At 41.1% G+C, this 13952-nt stretch overlaps 1 protein-coding gene across 1 annotated transcript in view; it reads right to left on the bottom strand.

Moving 5' to 3' along the window:
- Positions 1–13952, bottom strand: part of LOC126249726 (uncharacterized) — a 77853-nt gene that overhangs the window by 18733 nt on the left and 45168 nt on the right. Inside the window, exon 2 of the mRNA XM_049951407.1 lies at positions 2738–2881. Coding sequence (XP_049807364.1) covers positions 2738–2881 — 144 coding nt within the window. The remainder of the gene's footprint in view (positions 1–2737; positions 2882–13952) is intronic.

Genomic DNA, 13952 nt, shown 5'->3' with positions numbered 1-13952 from the left:
TTACATTTGTCCCGTTTCTACAGAGGCCCCAAATTCTCAACTGTTGCGTTTCTAAGATAAAATGTCCGCACCTTTTGAACTGCAAGCTTGCCAGCCTGTCTTTCTCTCTCAATCAGAGCTTAACTCTAACATAATCTATAGACAGGGACTACCACGTCTTGAATTTGTGTCTGCATACGACTTAAATCACTTAGCTACGTGGTTCTCTATTGTCATACACCTAGATGGTTATAGATGTGGCACAGAAGTGGACTGGCATTTGTTTAATGTGCTAGAGAAAATCTCCAAGCTACGTTTGTTCCACATTAACTTAGATAACGCAAAAAGAGATACTTCCAATAAACATGTAATTACCAAGCAAACATCCAATTGGCAAGATATATGTGAAGTAAAACAGAATATTCTCTACTTTACAACAAAGGAAATTATTTGGAGACCAATTAATAATGCATGGAAAGCAAGCGGATCCAAGGTGAAGAATACATAAACTATTCGTCGCAAGACACCATCACTGAATAGTAGTCGGGAACGGAAACTAGACCACAGTGAAGGGGAGTGACGAACAGTGACAGTGATTGTGACAAAGAACGGTAGAAATAATGCGAGATATGTGATTTCAGAACTCAGTGAGCATCTCGAACAGTGTGTTATTACAGTGGCAATCCTACGAAAGATATCTGAAGGAAGACAGGTGGTTGGCAGAAGCAAAGACAAGAACGTGATAATATGAAGAAAATAGCACCAAGAACATACGACATGGATTGTGGTGACATGGTCTGATGAAGTCATTCTTCACCTAGGGCTTCATATCTGTTCTCGGCTTACGGAAGTAAATTGAACACTACATCCACGAATTACGCAACATTCTCTAGTTGTGTTCGTTAGTTCCACACAGTTGCCCTCAAACTTGAGGGATATTTCTTTGCCATACTAATCAAACATAAGTGATTCAATTACTTTTAATGTCTGTGCGTTATCTGTATAGACGGATTACACAAAAAATATATATACTCATTAAAATTGTCTAGTACCCTGTTCGGCATTCACAATAAACTTAGCCTCTCTGGAGACCGATTCGTATAACTATTAAGTTGGTGTCAGTGGAATTTCATGCCTTTCCTCGCAAGAAGTTGCTCCAAGCCTGTGTGAGATGCTGGATGGGGACAACAGACTCTTAACTGTTCTGCCAGCGTAGTCAACAACTGTTAAATAATATAATACGGAAGATATTATTTGAAACCTGTTTAATACGTTGAATGCCACGAGGCAGACGGCGTCCACAGCAGAGCCTCATGCCTGACGTCTGGCGGTGAAACATCATCACAAAGCGTACGGCACTCAATATGTTAATGCCACGTGTCTCCACCAGTAGGTTCAAGTTTTATTCCACTGTTATGTTTGGCAGGCAATATTTTCATATGAAGTTTATACCCTGTCATGGCAGCAAAAACAGTAGCTCTGGATATCCCAAGGAGAATTTAATGTTCATATCAGGAGTGCACCAATTAAGGGGACACTAACAATTTGCCATTTCTCGAAGATTATAAGTTACGACGCGACGGTACAACAGTAAAACATTACCAAGATAACAGATGTTCTGGCAGCTTAGAAAACTTTTAGTGATGTGGTGTTTAGGGATGTTTTAGTGATGTTGGTTTGTAGAAAATAAAGTAACGCTCAATCACAGTAAGACACAATTTTTACAATTTCTAAAACACAATTCATCACAACCTGGCGTTCTAATTACACAGAATGGGCATATAAGTAGTGAGAACGAACAGTTCCAATTTTTAGGTGTTCAGATACATAGAAAACTGTCGTGGAAAGCCCATGTTCAGGATTTTGGCCAAAGTCTTAATGCTGCCATTTTTACTATTCGAACAGCATCTGAAGTAAGCGATAATTCGACACGAAAAGCAGTCTATTTTGCTTATCCTCATTCGCTCATGACGTATGATATTTTATTTTGAGGTAAGTCTTCCTATTCTCAAATGGTATTTTTGGCTCAGGAACGGGCGGTTCAGGCAATAAGTGGTGTAAGTTCGCGAATCTCTTGTCAAGCCCTGTTCATTAGTATGGATATTCTGACATTGGCCTCTTAGTGTATATATTCATTAACGTCACTTCTGGTGAACAATATGAGATTATTTCCAAGAATTAGCAGCTTGCACTCAGTTAATACTACGCAGAAATCCAATCTGCATTTGGATCGCACTTCCTTAGCTTTTGTGCAGAAAAGCGTGCAGTATTCTGCTGCATTCATTTTCAATAAAGCTACCACAAGAATTTAAAAATCTTAGCAGTAATCCACGCGCTTTCAAATCCAAACTGAAGAGTTTCCTCATGGGTCACTCCTTCTATTATGTCGAGAAGTTCCTTGAAAAATTAAGCTAATTCCTATATTACATTGTTGATTATGGTTGTATAAACTTATAACTTGTCGTCTTTTAGGAATCATAAACATTTTATTTTATCTATTATTACTTTTCTGTTGTAATTTCATGTACTGCCACGTTCTATGACCATGAATATTTGCTCCTATGGACGTAGACATGCATAATAAAAAATAAAAATACGAAGGGAAAATCAAGTACAAGACGACAACGTCAATGCGTTACCCGTTAGTAAGTAAATAGGCTACGAAAATTACCTGTTTGCTACATTTTTTTGTTCAGATTTGTTAGGTAAAAGTATGAAGATGGTCTTAAGTTGTTAGAAAATTCAGACTGCAACTTACATCGTTGATGAGGTCGCGTAGCCGATCGAGACGGTCTTCCAGGGAGGCGGAGCTCCTCCTAGTGGGCAGGTATCTGGCCTGCGCCACGCTCATCACCAGCATCACGACGACAATCAGCACCAAAGCCTTGCGCTGCGAAAACATCTGCAAACAACAAATACCGTCTAAGCTGTGGTACGCAACCTGAATGAGATTTTTCTATGAATGCTATAACAGACATTAACTACCGTCAAAGAAAGTACAAGAATTGCACAACACTGAGCAGCTGAGTCAGAGACAGCTCGCTAGTATCCCATGAGGTTTCAGTCTTGCAGTCGGATGACGTCGGCATCTTGCCACGATATTTCGGCTGATAACTATTCAGCCATCTTCAGGTGAGTTTTACTCTTTAACTCATTGTAAATCTTACATGAGGACTGCTGAATGGTTGTCAGCCGAAATACGGTAACAAGATTACGACGTTATCCGGCTGAAAGCCCGAAACGTCGTGGAATACTCATTATAACGGGAAAATGTTAAGAATCACAGCTTCCTAGTAGTGCGTAGTCTTCATTCATTCTAACATGGTGGCTGCTCGTATCGGCATCGATTCACAAGAGGTTGAAAGTGCTGTACTGATCCACGAGTGCTGAGCAGCCGTCAGCTACTCAAGGAAATTGGTAAAAGCAGGGTGCGAGGTGCAGGTACACCTCACAATAGTATATCAGTTGTGGTCATAATGATTGCGTTTACATGACCTACGAGTTTTAATCGAAATACTCTGATACAAACCGGGAGCTTGTGACGGTATATTGTTCCTTTTGCACTTGCGGGTACAAGCGAACAAACAGATGCACTTTACGTCTCAGAAGATGACGATAACGGTACTCTGCGACGAAAGTTGCAGGATGTATCATGAGTCCCAAATACGAGTAAGCTTCCTCCATGTGGTGATAACACGGCACTGCTCACCCGCTGCCACTAGAGATGTACAGGGTGGTCAGAATTAGTATGGAAAGCCTGTACGATGTTGCAGTGGAGGTTGTGCTGAGAAATAATTGTTAAGCAGAAAATTCGATACATTGCGCTGTTATTTAGCATTGAAGTTAGCCAATCAGGTCGTCGCGCGCAAATTCAAGCACCTTGCCAGAGACAGTGTCACCAAACTTGTTCTTCGTATGGTTTCCTCAAGCCGAACAAACGTTGCTCTGGCTCACGTAGCTTACATTTATCACTTTCAAAAAAGGCACATTTGCACAGGTAATGAGCGTCTGACAAGTGGTAACTCACAGGCCCACAGATGTCTTGGCATTACCGCATTTTAGTGCATGAAAATGCTTGAATTTGTCGCGCACAACGACCTGATTGGCTAACTTCAATGCTAAAAACTTCGGAAACAGCACAACGAATCAATTTTTTTTCTTAACAATTATTTATCATCACAGCCTCCCATGCAATACTCTTACAAGCTTTTCAGACTGTTTCTCACCTCTCTGTATAGCCGCATGTGCGTTTCTGTCCATCCTGGCGTCGTCGTGTACAAGTACGATTACTATGACTCGTTACTCTAGGTGACCTCTACCCATGCATTTAGGATGGAATGGTTGTTAATTATTACAGTACCAGTACTTCTTCCAGCACGCTTGACGGGAACAGGCTACTACCCGTTCACGCATATTTGGTCGCAGTACCGCTTGAACACAGCAACCTCTTTTTTCAGCAATACAAAATCTCAGCTCGTTTCAGTGTTGCTATGTGAAGACACAAAATTGTCGGCTTTGGTAAACATTGGGTAGGTCGTCCAGGACTTTTTGTTTGGAGAATTTGTTTTCCTGTATCAGGCACGAATAATGAGTCTCATAGTAAAGTGTTTATTGTTCATTCGAATGTATCATAATGGTGATGAGCCAGCAATTTAACGACGTAGAACCATAATCATCCACAACACTTAAGATGGCTTTAATAACCTATAACTAGAGTATGATTTATATTATGTACTCCCAAGACATTGCTGAAATCTCATATGTAACACGTGAAAAAGAATGTGACCATAAAGAAAATATATCTGATGTAAGTGACCTGTCAGTCTTCAAGGTATGTAAGGGAGGTCCTCAAACAACAAGTTTATTAATAGCATTGAGTTAGTCAACCAACAAGTTACAGAATTAATTCAGTTTAAATACGATAGTATGGTGATCATTTATGGATGAGTTCAGGTAAGAGGAAAAAATTATGTTTAATAATAATAATAATTTTGAACTATGTAAACTATACGTTTCAAACTAAATTTGTTCGGAAAAGAAAATGAGAAGCTGTCCAGAAGAAATTTTTGTCAATTTAGCTTTTAAATGTGATACATGTTTTATACATGGTCCAGTCACATAAATACGACCAGCGTTTATGTTCGACGTCAACGTGAAATAACCACGCACAAACAGCAGGTCGCAGCAATAGCAGTGGACGGCATATGCGAGGGGTGTTTGAAAAGTCCGTGCAAAACTAAAAACTACTTACGGGTTTGAGATAAAACTTTTTTATTTTTCGACATAGTCTCCTTTTAGACTTATACACTTCGTCCATCGCTTTTCTAATTTGTTGATCCATTCCGAGTAAGAGGAATTGTCCAAGTCTGCAAAATAGCTATTAGTTGCTACAATCTTCTCCTTGTTTGAATAAAATATTTGTCCCGCCAGCCATTTCTTCAAATTGGGGAACAAATAGTAGCCCGATTTTTTGCTGTGAATACTGTGAATCGTTCTGTTGTTTCTCGGCTGTGGCGACAATTTATAGAGACCGAAACTATATCCCGAAACAGGCACAGGGCCGATCTCGTGTGACATCAGAAAGAGAGGACCGTTATTTGGCTGTAAGGGCACAACAGTACCACCTTAGTACTGCACGGCAACTGGCATCTGACCTCGTAGCATCCACTGGAAGTGTTGTATTGAAACAAACGGTATACAGAATGCTCTGGCAGAATGGCCTTTATTGTCGGAGACCAGCTGTATGTCTACCTCTGTCGCGTCTTCACAGAAGAAAAAAATCTAGAGTGGAGTAGTCAACATGCCAACGATTTGGTGTGGAGAGTGCTTCTTGAGGGATTCGCATCTGGCGGGAACATGGAACACAATTTCGGGACCCAAACATTGTGGAAAGAGGCCGATTTCGAGGAGGATCCCTAATGGTTTGGGCAGGGATTACGATAACCACTCGGACACCTCTTCATATAATTGCACGGGTGAATTGGCAAGGTTCAACTACTCTCAGGCATCGTGATGAGATATTGGGGCCTCCTGTGTGGTTGTTGCGAGGTGCTGTAGGCTCAGACTTCGTACTCATGGACGATAATACTCGACCTCATACAGTGGAGGTGCTGTTTTCTTGGAAGACACGCACGCATGGCGTGGCTTGCTCGCTCTCCCGATTTGAATCGCATGGAGCATGTCTGAGATGCATTATGGAGATGGGTCGCATCACGTCAGAATCCACCAATCACTCTCCAAGACTTGCGATCAGTTATGCAGGAAGAATGGGCGTTTTTGCATCAATATGAGATTGATACCATGATCTACAGCATGCTCCGTCGTTGTCAGGCGTGTACTGCTGTCAGAGGTGGTCACACCCCATATTGAGCACATTAACCAGTTGTCGGAATGTGTGTGCAAATACGTTAACTTGGAAAAAACTAAGAACATTTTTGTCTAACGTTATGCACGTTGCAGTTGTTTACGTTCAGTATCCTTTACCTTGTTTCTACTTTACTATCACCTGTTTGTACTGTTTTGTGGCAAAATAAACGCAACCTTGCAAAATTCCAGTTTGTTGCTTTAATTTTGGACTCAGAGTATTTAGGTAAATCACGGAAAACCTAAATCTGGATGGCCAGATGGGGATTTGAAGAGTCGTCCTCCCGAACGTGAGTCTATTGTGGCGTTACTGATTCCAGTTATGCCACACCTGCCTGAGCCTTAATCTGAGAATGACTTGTATGTGTTATAATGTTGGAAGGCTATAAGATTTTTTGAACACATCTGCCATCTTTTGTTGCCGAAATTATCCTTCTCTCTGCTAACAGTTACATGCCTTCTTGCTCCCGGAAATATGTTACCTTCATAATTCTTTCTGTGACTTTTTGACTATTTCCGTTCCATTCTTAAATGCTAGAGATTTACGTAATTTAGCCGGCCGATGTGGCCGAGCGGTTCTAGGCGATACGGTCTGGAACCGCGCGACCGCTACGGTCGCAGGTTCGAATCCTGCGTCGGGCCTGGATGTGTGTGATGTCCTTAGGTTAGATAGGTTTAAGTAGTTCTAAGTTCTAGGGGACTAATGACCTCAGAAGTTAAGTCCCATAGTCCTCAGAGCCATTTACGTAATTTATACGAAAAGTATTTATGTATACAGGTGGTAACCTGCATTGTTGTCTTATAGAGAGCCGGCCGCTTTGGCCGAGCGGTTCTAGGCGCTTCAGTCTGGAACCGCGCGACTGCTGCGGTCGCAGGCTCGAATCCTGCCTCGGGCATGGACGTGTCTGATTTCCTTAGGTTAGTTAGGTTTAAGTAGTTCTAAGTTCTAGGGGACTGATGACCTCAGATGTAAAGTCCCATAGTGCTCAGAGCCATTTGAACCATTTTGTCTTATAGAGCGTACTTTTACCCATTCTTGTTCGATGACGACTACATTGTTTGTTAAATCAATGTTCATCTGCCTAAGTACCGGTATACTCTTGGCAGTTACATTTTTGAAATTGACGTATTCTTAATTTTTTATCGAATATGTTCTTCGCTATTACATATTATTATTAGATACTTTAAAATACTACAAACATTTTAGTATATATTGCTTCAAAGTTTATAATAAAATTATGCTGTTCAAAATTTAATTATTTACTCAGAAACAGCAAAGCAAGAAAAACAGCTCTCAGGATTGTTTTTAGTTCAGGTGGATACTCGTTAAATAAGCTATAGACGTCTAAAAACCTGTGGCATAAAACAGTTCTTGCTTTCATATTCAGCGTAATCTCTGCAATCACTTGGGGTAGTTTTAGCAATCAGAGAATATCTAAATGAAGCTAAATAGACCGGGACACGGATTGCAGTCCTCTCTAACAGGATTAAATTAGATTCCTTTATATTTATGAACAGTATTCGAGAGGAACAGATTGCAGTCACCACCCTACCAACCTGCTTTACATTTTTGTAGTTTTCCATGGGACTGCGGGTCTAGTTTCCTCAACAAGTCCAGGGTAGAGTCCTTCATACCCCTGTACCAGTGCTCCATTTCTAATGAACTCAAAGTATAACAGTAACCCTCATTTCTTTTCACGAAAGAAGACTACTATTCATTACCACGAAGCTCCTTTCCTGATGAAAATCCGCTTTGTGCGAAAAAGAAATCATTTCTGCACCATAGGTACCGTGAAGAAATAAAAGCGAATAGATAGTAATGAAAGAAATAGTTACTCTTCCTCAGATGAAATGTTCTGTAGGAAAGGTGATTAGAAAGCTTGGGAGACAGTAATCACGAGCCCATTCGCTTCGCGAGTTTCTGGTAGCTGGAGTCTGGAGAAGGCAGTGAGAGCGTCCGCAAGAAAATACGCCTGCCTCGAGCAGAGAATTTAGGTCTGCACTTAGCAACCTCCGGAAGATCCATTTCCTCTGCAAGCCGAGATTTTCCATAAAGTACTCCCGTTAAGTACGCTGCGCGCCTGGCACGTGTTTGCGAATGGACTACTACTGTTATCCGCTTCACTAAAGGGTTTTGACGAGTGTAATTAAGAGATGTAAGTGAATTAGGCAGCGTGCATGAGGAAGAGCAAATAACGTATAATGACGGATCTGCAGCACTGCTAGAAATTTAAGCTGTCCTCGAGCGAAGTGGCACGAAGCTGAAAAAGGGAACCACTAATGACAATGAATGCACTAGCTTCAGCCTCGTATTCTGCTTTACTACTGCATCCGGCATCTCTATAGGCTGACTAAATGTTTTAAGATAAGCTTTTTGCCATGAGTCCATGAAAAACTCTTTGATGATTTTGACCAACAACAATGGAATGTATGTTCTCATAATCCCAAATGTGCTTATTGCAACTTCTCATCACCGACAGAATTGAAGTAAGTCTTATGTTTGAATAACATATGCACGTAGAAGGCAGCATCATTAACATTCTGATGATGATTTTCATATTTCGTGTAGGGCTCAGCATCACACACGTAAACAACGAGGAACAATAAATGCTTGGAAGTAGAACAACAACTGATTACGTTTTGAGTACAGTGCATCACGTACTATTACCAATGTGCGTCACACATGACACAAATTCATTAATCACGAATTAAGAAGGTATGTTCCTTAATAAAAAATAGGCCCTGAGTACGATCTATCGGGATTCAAAATTTGTTGATGAGGTTACGAAAGACCTTGTGGATCGTGCAAATGATCCAGCGATAACTAAATAAATAACATTTTTTCAGACGCATACGCCTGGGTCAAGACGTACATGTTTCTGTATTATAGGGAACAGCCTACGTTTCATGACGAGGGTGGGAAGGAAATAGTGCGCGTGACGCCGGAACAACTGGTGCTTCATTACTACCGGAATGATAACGGTACCCTTATCACAAACGATAGATCTGAATAGATCTCCAAGGCACTAATTCTAAATGAAAGAATCTATGTTTGAATTTAATTATCAAATTACTTGAAAAAAAGAAAGAAATTTTTGGTAGTAGAATCAAAACAATTCTGACAGCATTGTTTCCATTAGAAAACATTTCCTGGAAATATCACACTTGTTCAAAGAGTTAAAGCTATTTAAAGCATTGTATAAAAAAACTGTCGCATAATGTAAGGTCTGAAAAAACAGAGAGTTAACAAGTTATATTCTGTAAATTGCTCCGAAGACTATATAATAAAATCTGGGAGAAGCTTCCTTCAGGGGCTCACGTGCGCCTGAAGGATTATTCACTTCGATGAGTATTGTAAAGCTACGCACAAGCACAAAAACTGCCACAAAAAGCTAGAAGAAAGTAATATTCTTCTATCTTTACGACCATAGTGAAAAATGAAATATATATTTAACAATGAAAACACAAAACTACTGATATTATAAAATATTTATTTATTTTGTGGAACGATAATCGGAATACAAGGCCATCATGACGCAAATGTTAAGAAGCTTTTGAACTACTCTGTGAAAGGTATTACGCACGTAACATGAATTGGGATTGTCACAGAGCAAAAATCAACTTTGACAGTCAAGTCATGATATAGTGAAAAACGCTGAAGTGTGAAGGGATGTGGGTGAAAAGATTGTTTGCGCTGGTGAGCCAAATTAGGTTACGGGTCCAAATTCTGTAAGAACTAAATAGAAACTTGCCGTTGATTCATATTATTAAAACATAAGACATCGCCTTGTGAAATATAATGTCTGCGAATCATATTGTGTTATCTATATCTCGATAGAATTTTGAATTTAGTTCTATACGAACAGTAAATCGTACAAAGCCTTTTACTACAACCTCTTAGACATTACAGCACCCTTAAAACTGTGAGATACACTAAGTAGGCTGAAAGAAACAAAAAGAATAAATCACGAAAATACTTGAAATAGAAAAACCAAAAATCAGAAACAATTTTCAACAGATGATACGCAAGATTCGTCAGTGTTATCTGAACATACTGACTACACGTTCTCATCTTTCAAAAACTTGCAGTATTACATCTCTCCCTTTAAGTGTGATTTTAAGTAGTAGTCTTGACGAAGTTGCCAGTTCACATTTGACCGAGCGAGGTGGCGCAGTGGTTAGCACACTGGACTCGCATTTGGGAGGACGATGGTTCAATTCCGTGTCCGGCCATCCTGATTTAGGTTTTCCGTGATTTCCCTAAATCGCTCCAGGCAATTGACTAGATGGTTCCTTTGAAAGGACCCTACTTCATTCCCCGTCCTTCCCTAATCCGATAAGACCGATTACCTCGCTGTTTGGTCTCTTCCCCCAAACAACCCAAACGCCCTGTTCACATTTATTTCTGATACACACATATCAAATATTTTGCAACATACACACATTCCTTCAAATGCCTCAGAAAATCGTGTGATTTACTCTGAGTTTGTAAATCCCCAAACAACGAAGCTCGAGTTTAATGTTTCTTCAAATACGAGGTCATCAGAAACGGATTGCCAGCTCAGTCGGGGAGGAGGAATCGGCTTTGTACGTATATATGGAACCTTGAAAATCAAATACTTGTACCAGGTCCTGCCAAATACGAATGCAGTGTCTTGACCACAAAGCGATTTTGCCAAGCCTAATGCGAGGCAGCGGCTAAACATTTCCAGTACACTATCTGATCATAAATATCCGGACATTAATATAGAGTGTGTCCATCCTCTGCCTTAATGGCGGCTTGAACTCTGCTGGGGACACTTCCAATGTTGTGTCCAAATGTGGAGAAATGGCAGCCCATCCCTCCAGCAGAGGCGAAACCAGAGACGGTAGTGATGTTGAGCGCTGGATTTTTGAGCGAAGTCAACGTTCTAACTCATCTCAAAGGTGTTCCATCTACATCTACATTTATACTCCGCAAACCACCCAACGGTGTGTGGCGGAGGGCACTTTACGTGCCACTGTCATTACCTCCCTTTCCTGTTCCAGTCGAGTATGGTTCGCGGGAAGAACGTCTGAAGGCCTCCGTGCGCGCTCTAATCTCTCTAATTTTACATTCGTGATCTCCTCGGGAGGTATAAGTAGGGGGAAGCAATATATTCGATACCTCATCCAGAAACGCACCCTCTCGAAACCTGGACAGCAAGCTACTCCGCGATGCAGAGCGCCTCTCTTGCAGAGTCTGCCACTTGAGTTTATTAAACATCTCCGTAACGCTATCACGGTAACCAAATAACCCTGTGACGAAACGCGCCGCTCTTCTTTGGATCTTCTCTATTTCTTCCGTCAACCCGATCTGGTACGGATCCCACACTGATGAGCAATACTCAAGTAAAGGTCGAACGAGTGTTTTGTAAGCCACCTCCTTTGTTGATGGACTACATTTTCTAAGCACTCTCCCAATGAATCTCAACCTGGTACCCGCCTTACCAACAATTAATTTTATATGATCATTCCACTTCAAATCGTTCCGCACGCATACTCCCAGATATTTTACAGAAGTAACTGCTACCAGTGTTTGTTCCGCTATCATATAATCATACAATAAAGGATCCTTCTTTCTATGTATTCGCAATACATTACATTTGTCTATGTTAAGGGACAGTTGCCACTCCCTGCACCAAGTGCCTATCCGCTGCAGATCTTCCTGCATTTCGCTACAATTTTCTAATGCTGCAACTTCTCTGTATACTACAGCATTATCCGCGAAAAGCCGCATGGAACTTCCGACACTATCTACTAGGTCATTTATATATATTGTAAAAAGCAATGGTCCCATAACACTCCCCTGTGGCACGCCAGAGGTTACTTTAACGTCTGTAGACGTCTCTCCATTGATAACAACATGCTGTGTTCTGTTTGCTAAAAACTCTTCAAACCAGCCACACAGCTGGTCTTATATTCCGTAGGCTCTTACTTTGTTTATCAGGCGATAGTGCGGAACTGTATCGAACGCCTTCCGGAAGTCAAGAAAAATAGCATCTACCTGGGAGCCTGTATCTAATATTTTCTGGGTCTCATGAACAAATAAAGCGAGTTGGGTGTCACACGATCGCTGTTACCGGAATCCATGTTGATTCCTACATAGTAGATTCTGGGTTTCCAAAAACGACATGATACTCGAACAAAAAACATGTTCTAAAATTCTACAACAGATCGACGTCAGTCTATAGTTTTGCGCATCTGCTAGACGACCCTGCTTGAAGACTGGGACTACCTGTGCTCTTTTCCAATCATTTGGAACCTTCCGTTCCTCTAGAGACTTGCGGTACACGGCTGTTGGAAGGGGGGCAAGTTCTTTCGCGTACTCTGTGTAGAATCGAATTGGTATCCCGTCAGGTCCAGTGGACTTTCCTCTGTTGAGTGATTCCAGTTGCTTTTCTATTCCTTGGACACTTATTTCGATGTCAGCCATTTTTTCGTTTGTGCGAGGATTTAGAGAAGGAACTTCAGTGCGGTCTTCCCCTGTGAAACAGCTTTGGAAAAAGGTGTTTAGTATTTCAGCTTTACGTGTGTCTTCCTCTGTTTCAATGCCATCATCATCCCGGAGTGGCTGGATATGCTGTTTCGAGCCACTTACTGATTTAACGTAAGACCAGAACTTCCTAGGATTTTCTGTCAAGTCGGTACATAGAATTTTACTTTCGAATTCACTGAACGCTTCACGCATAGCCCTCCTTACGCTAACTTTGACATCGCTTAGCTTCTGTTTGTCTGAGAGGTTTTGGCTGCGTTTAAACTTGGAGTGAAGCTCTCTTTGCTTTAGCAGTAGTTTCCTAACTTTGTTGTTGTACCACGGTGGGTTTTTCCCGTCCCTCACTGTTTTACTCGGCACGTACCTGTCTAAAACGCATTTTACGATTGCCTTGAACTTTTTCCATAAACACTCAACATTGTCAGTGTCGGAACAGAAATTTTCGTTTTGATCTGTTAGGTAGTCTGAAATCTGCCTTCTATTACTCTTGCTAAACAGATAAACCTTCATCCCTTTTTTTATATTCCTATTAACTTCCATATTCAGGGATGCTGCAACGGCCTTACGATCACTGATTCCCTGTTCTGCACATACAGAGTCGAAAAGTTCGGGTCTGTTTGTTATCAGTAGGTCCAAGATGTTATCTCCACGAGTCGGTTCTCTGTTTAATTGCTCGAGGTAATTTTCGGATAGTGCACTCACTATAATGTCACTCGATGCTCTGTCCCTACCACCCGTCCTAAACATCTGAGTGTCCCAGTCTATATCTGGTAAATTGAAATCTCCACCTAAGACTATAACATGCTGAGAAAATTTATGTGAAATGTATTCCAAATTTTCTCTCAGTTGTTCTGCCACTAATGCTCCTGAGTCGGGAGGTCGGTAAAAGGAGCCAATTATTAACCTAGCTCGGTTGTTGAGTGTAACCTCCACCCATAATAATTCACAGGAACTATCCACTTCTACTTCACTACAGGATAAACTACTACTAACAGCGACGAACACTCCACCACCGGTTGCATGCAATCTATCCTTTCTGAACACCGACTGTACCTTTGTAAAAATTTCGGCAGAATTTATCTCTGGCTTCAGCCAG

This window comes from Schistocerca nitens, chromosome 3 (assembly GCF_023898315.1).
Source record: "Schistocerca nitens isolate TAMUIC-IGC-003100 chromosome 3, iqSchNite1.1, whole genome shotgun sequence".
Taxonomy (NCBI): Eukaryota; Metazoa; Arthropoda; class Insecta; order Orthoptera; family Acrididae; genus Schistocerca; species Schistocerca nitens.
The sequence above is the reverse complement of the archived record's forward strand: the minus strand, read 5'-3'. Positions and strand labels throughout refer to the sequence as shown.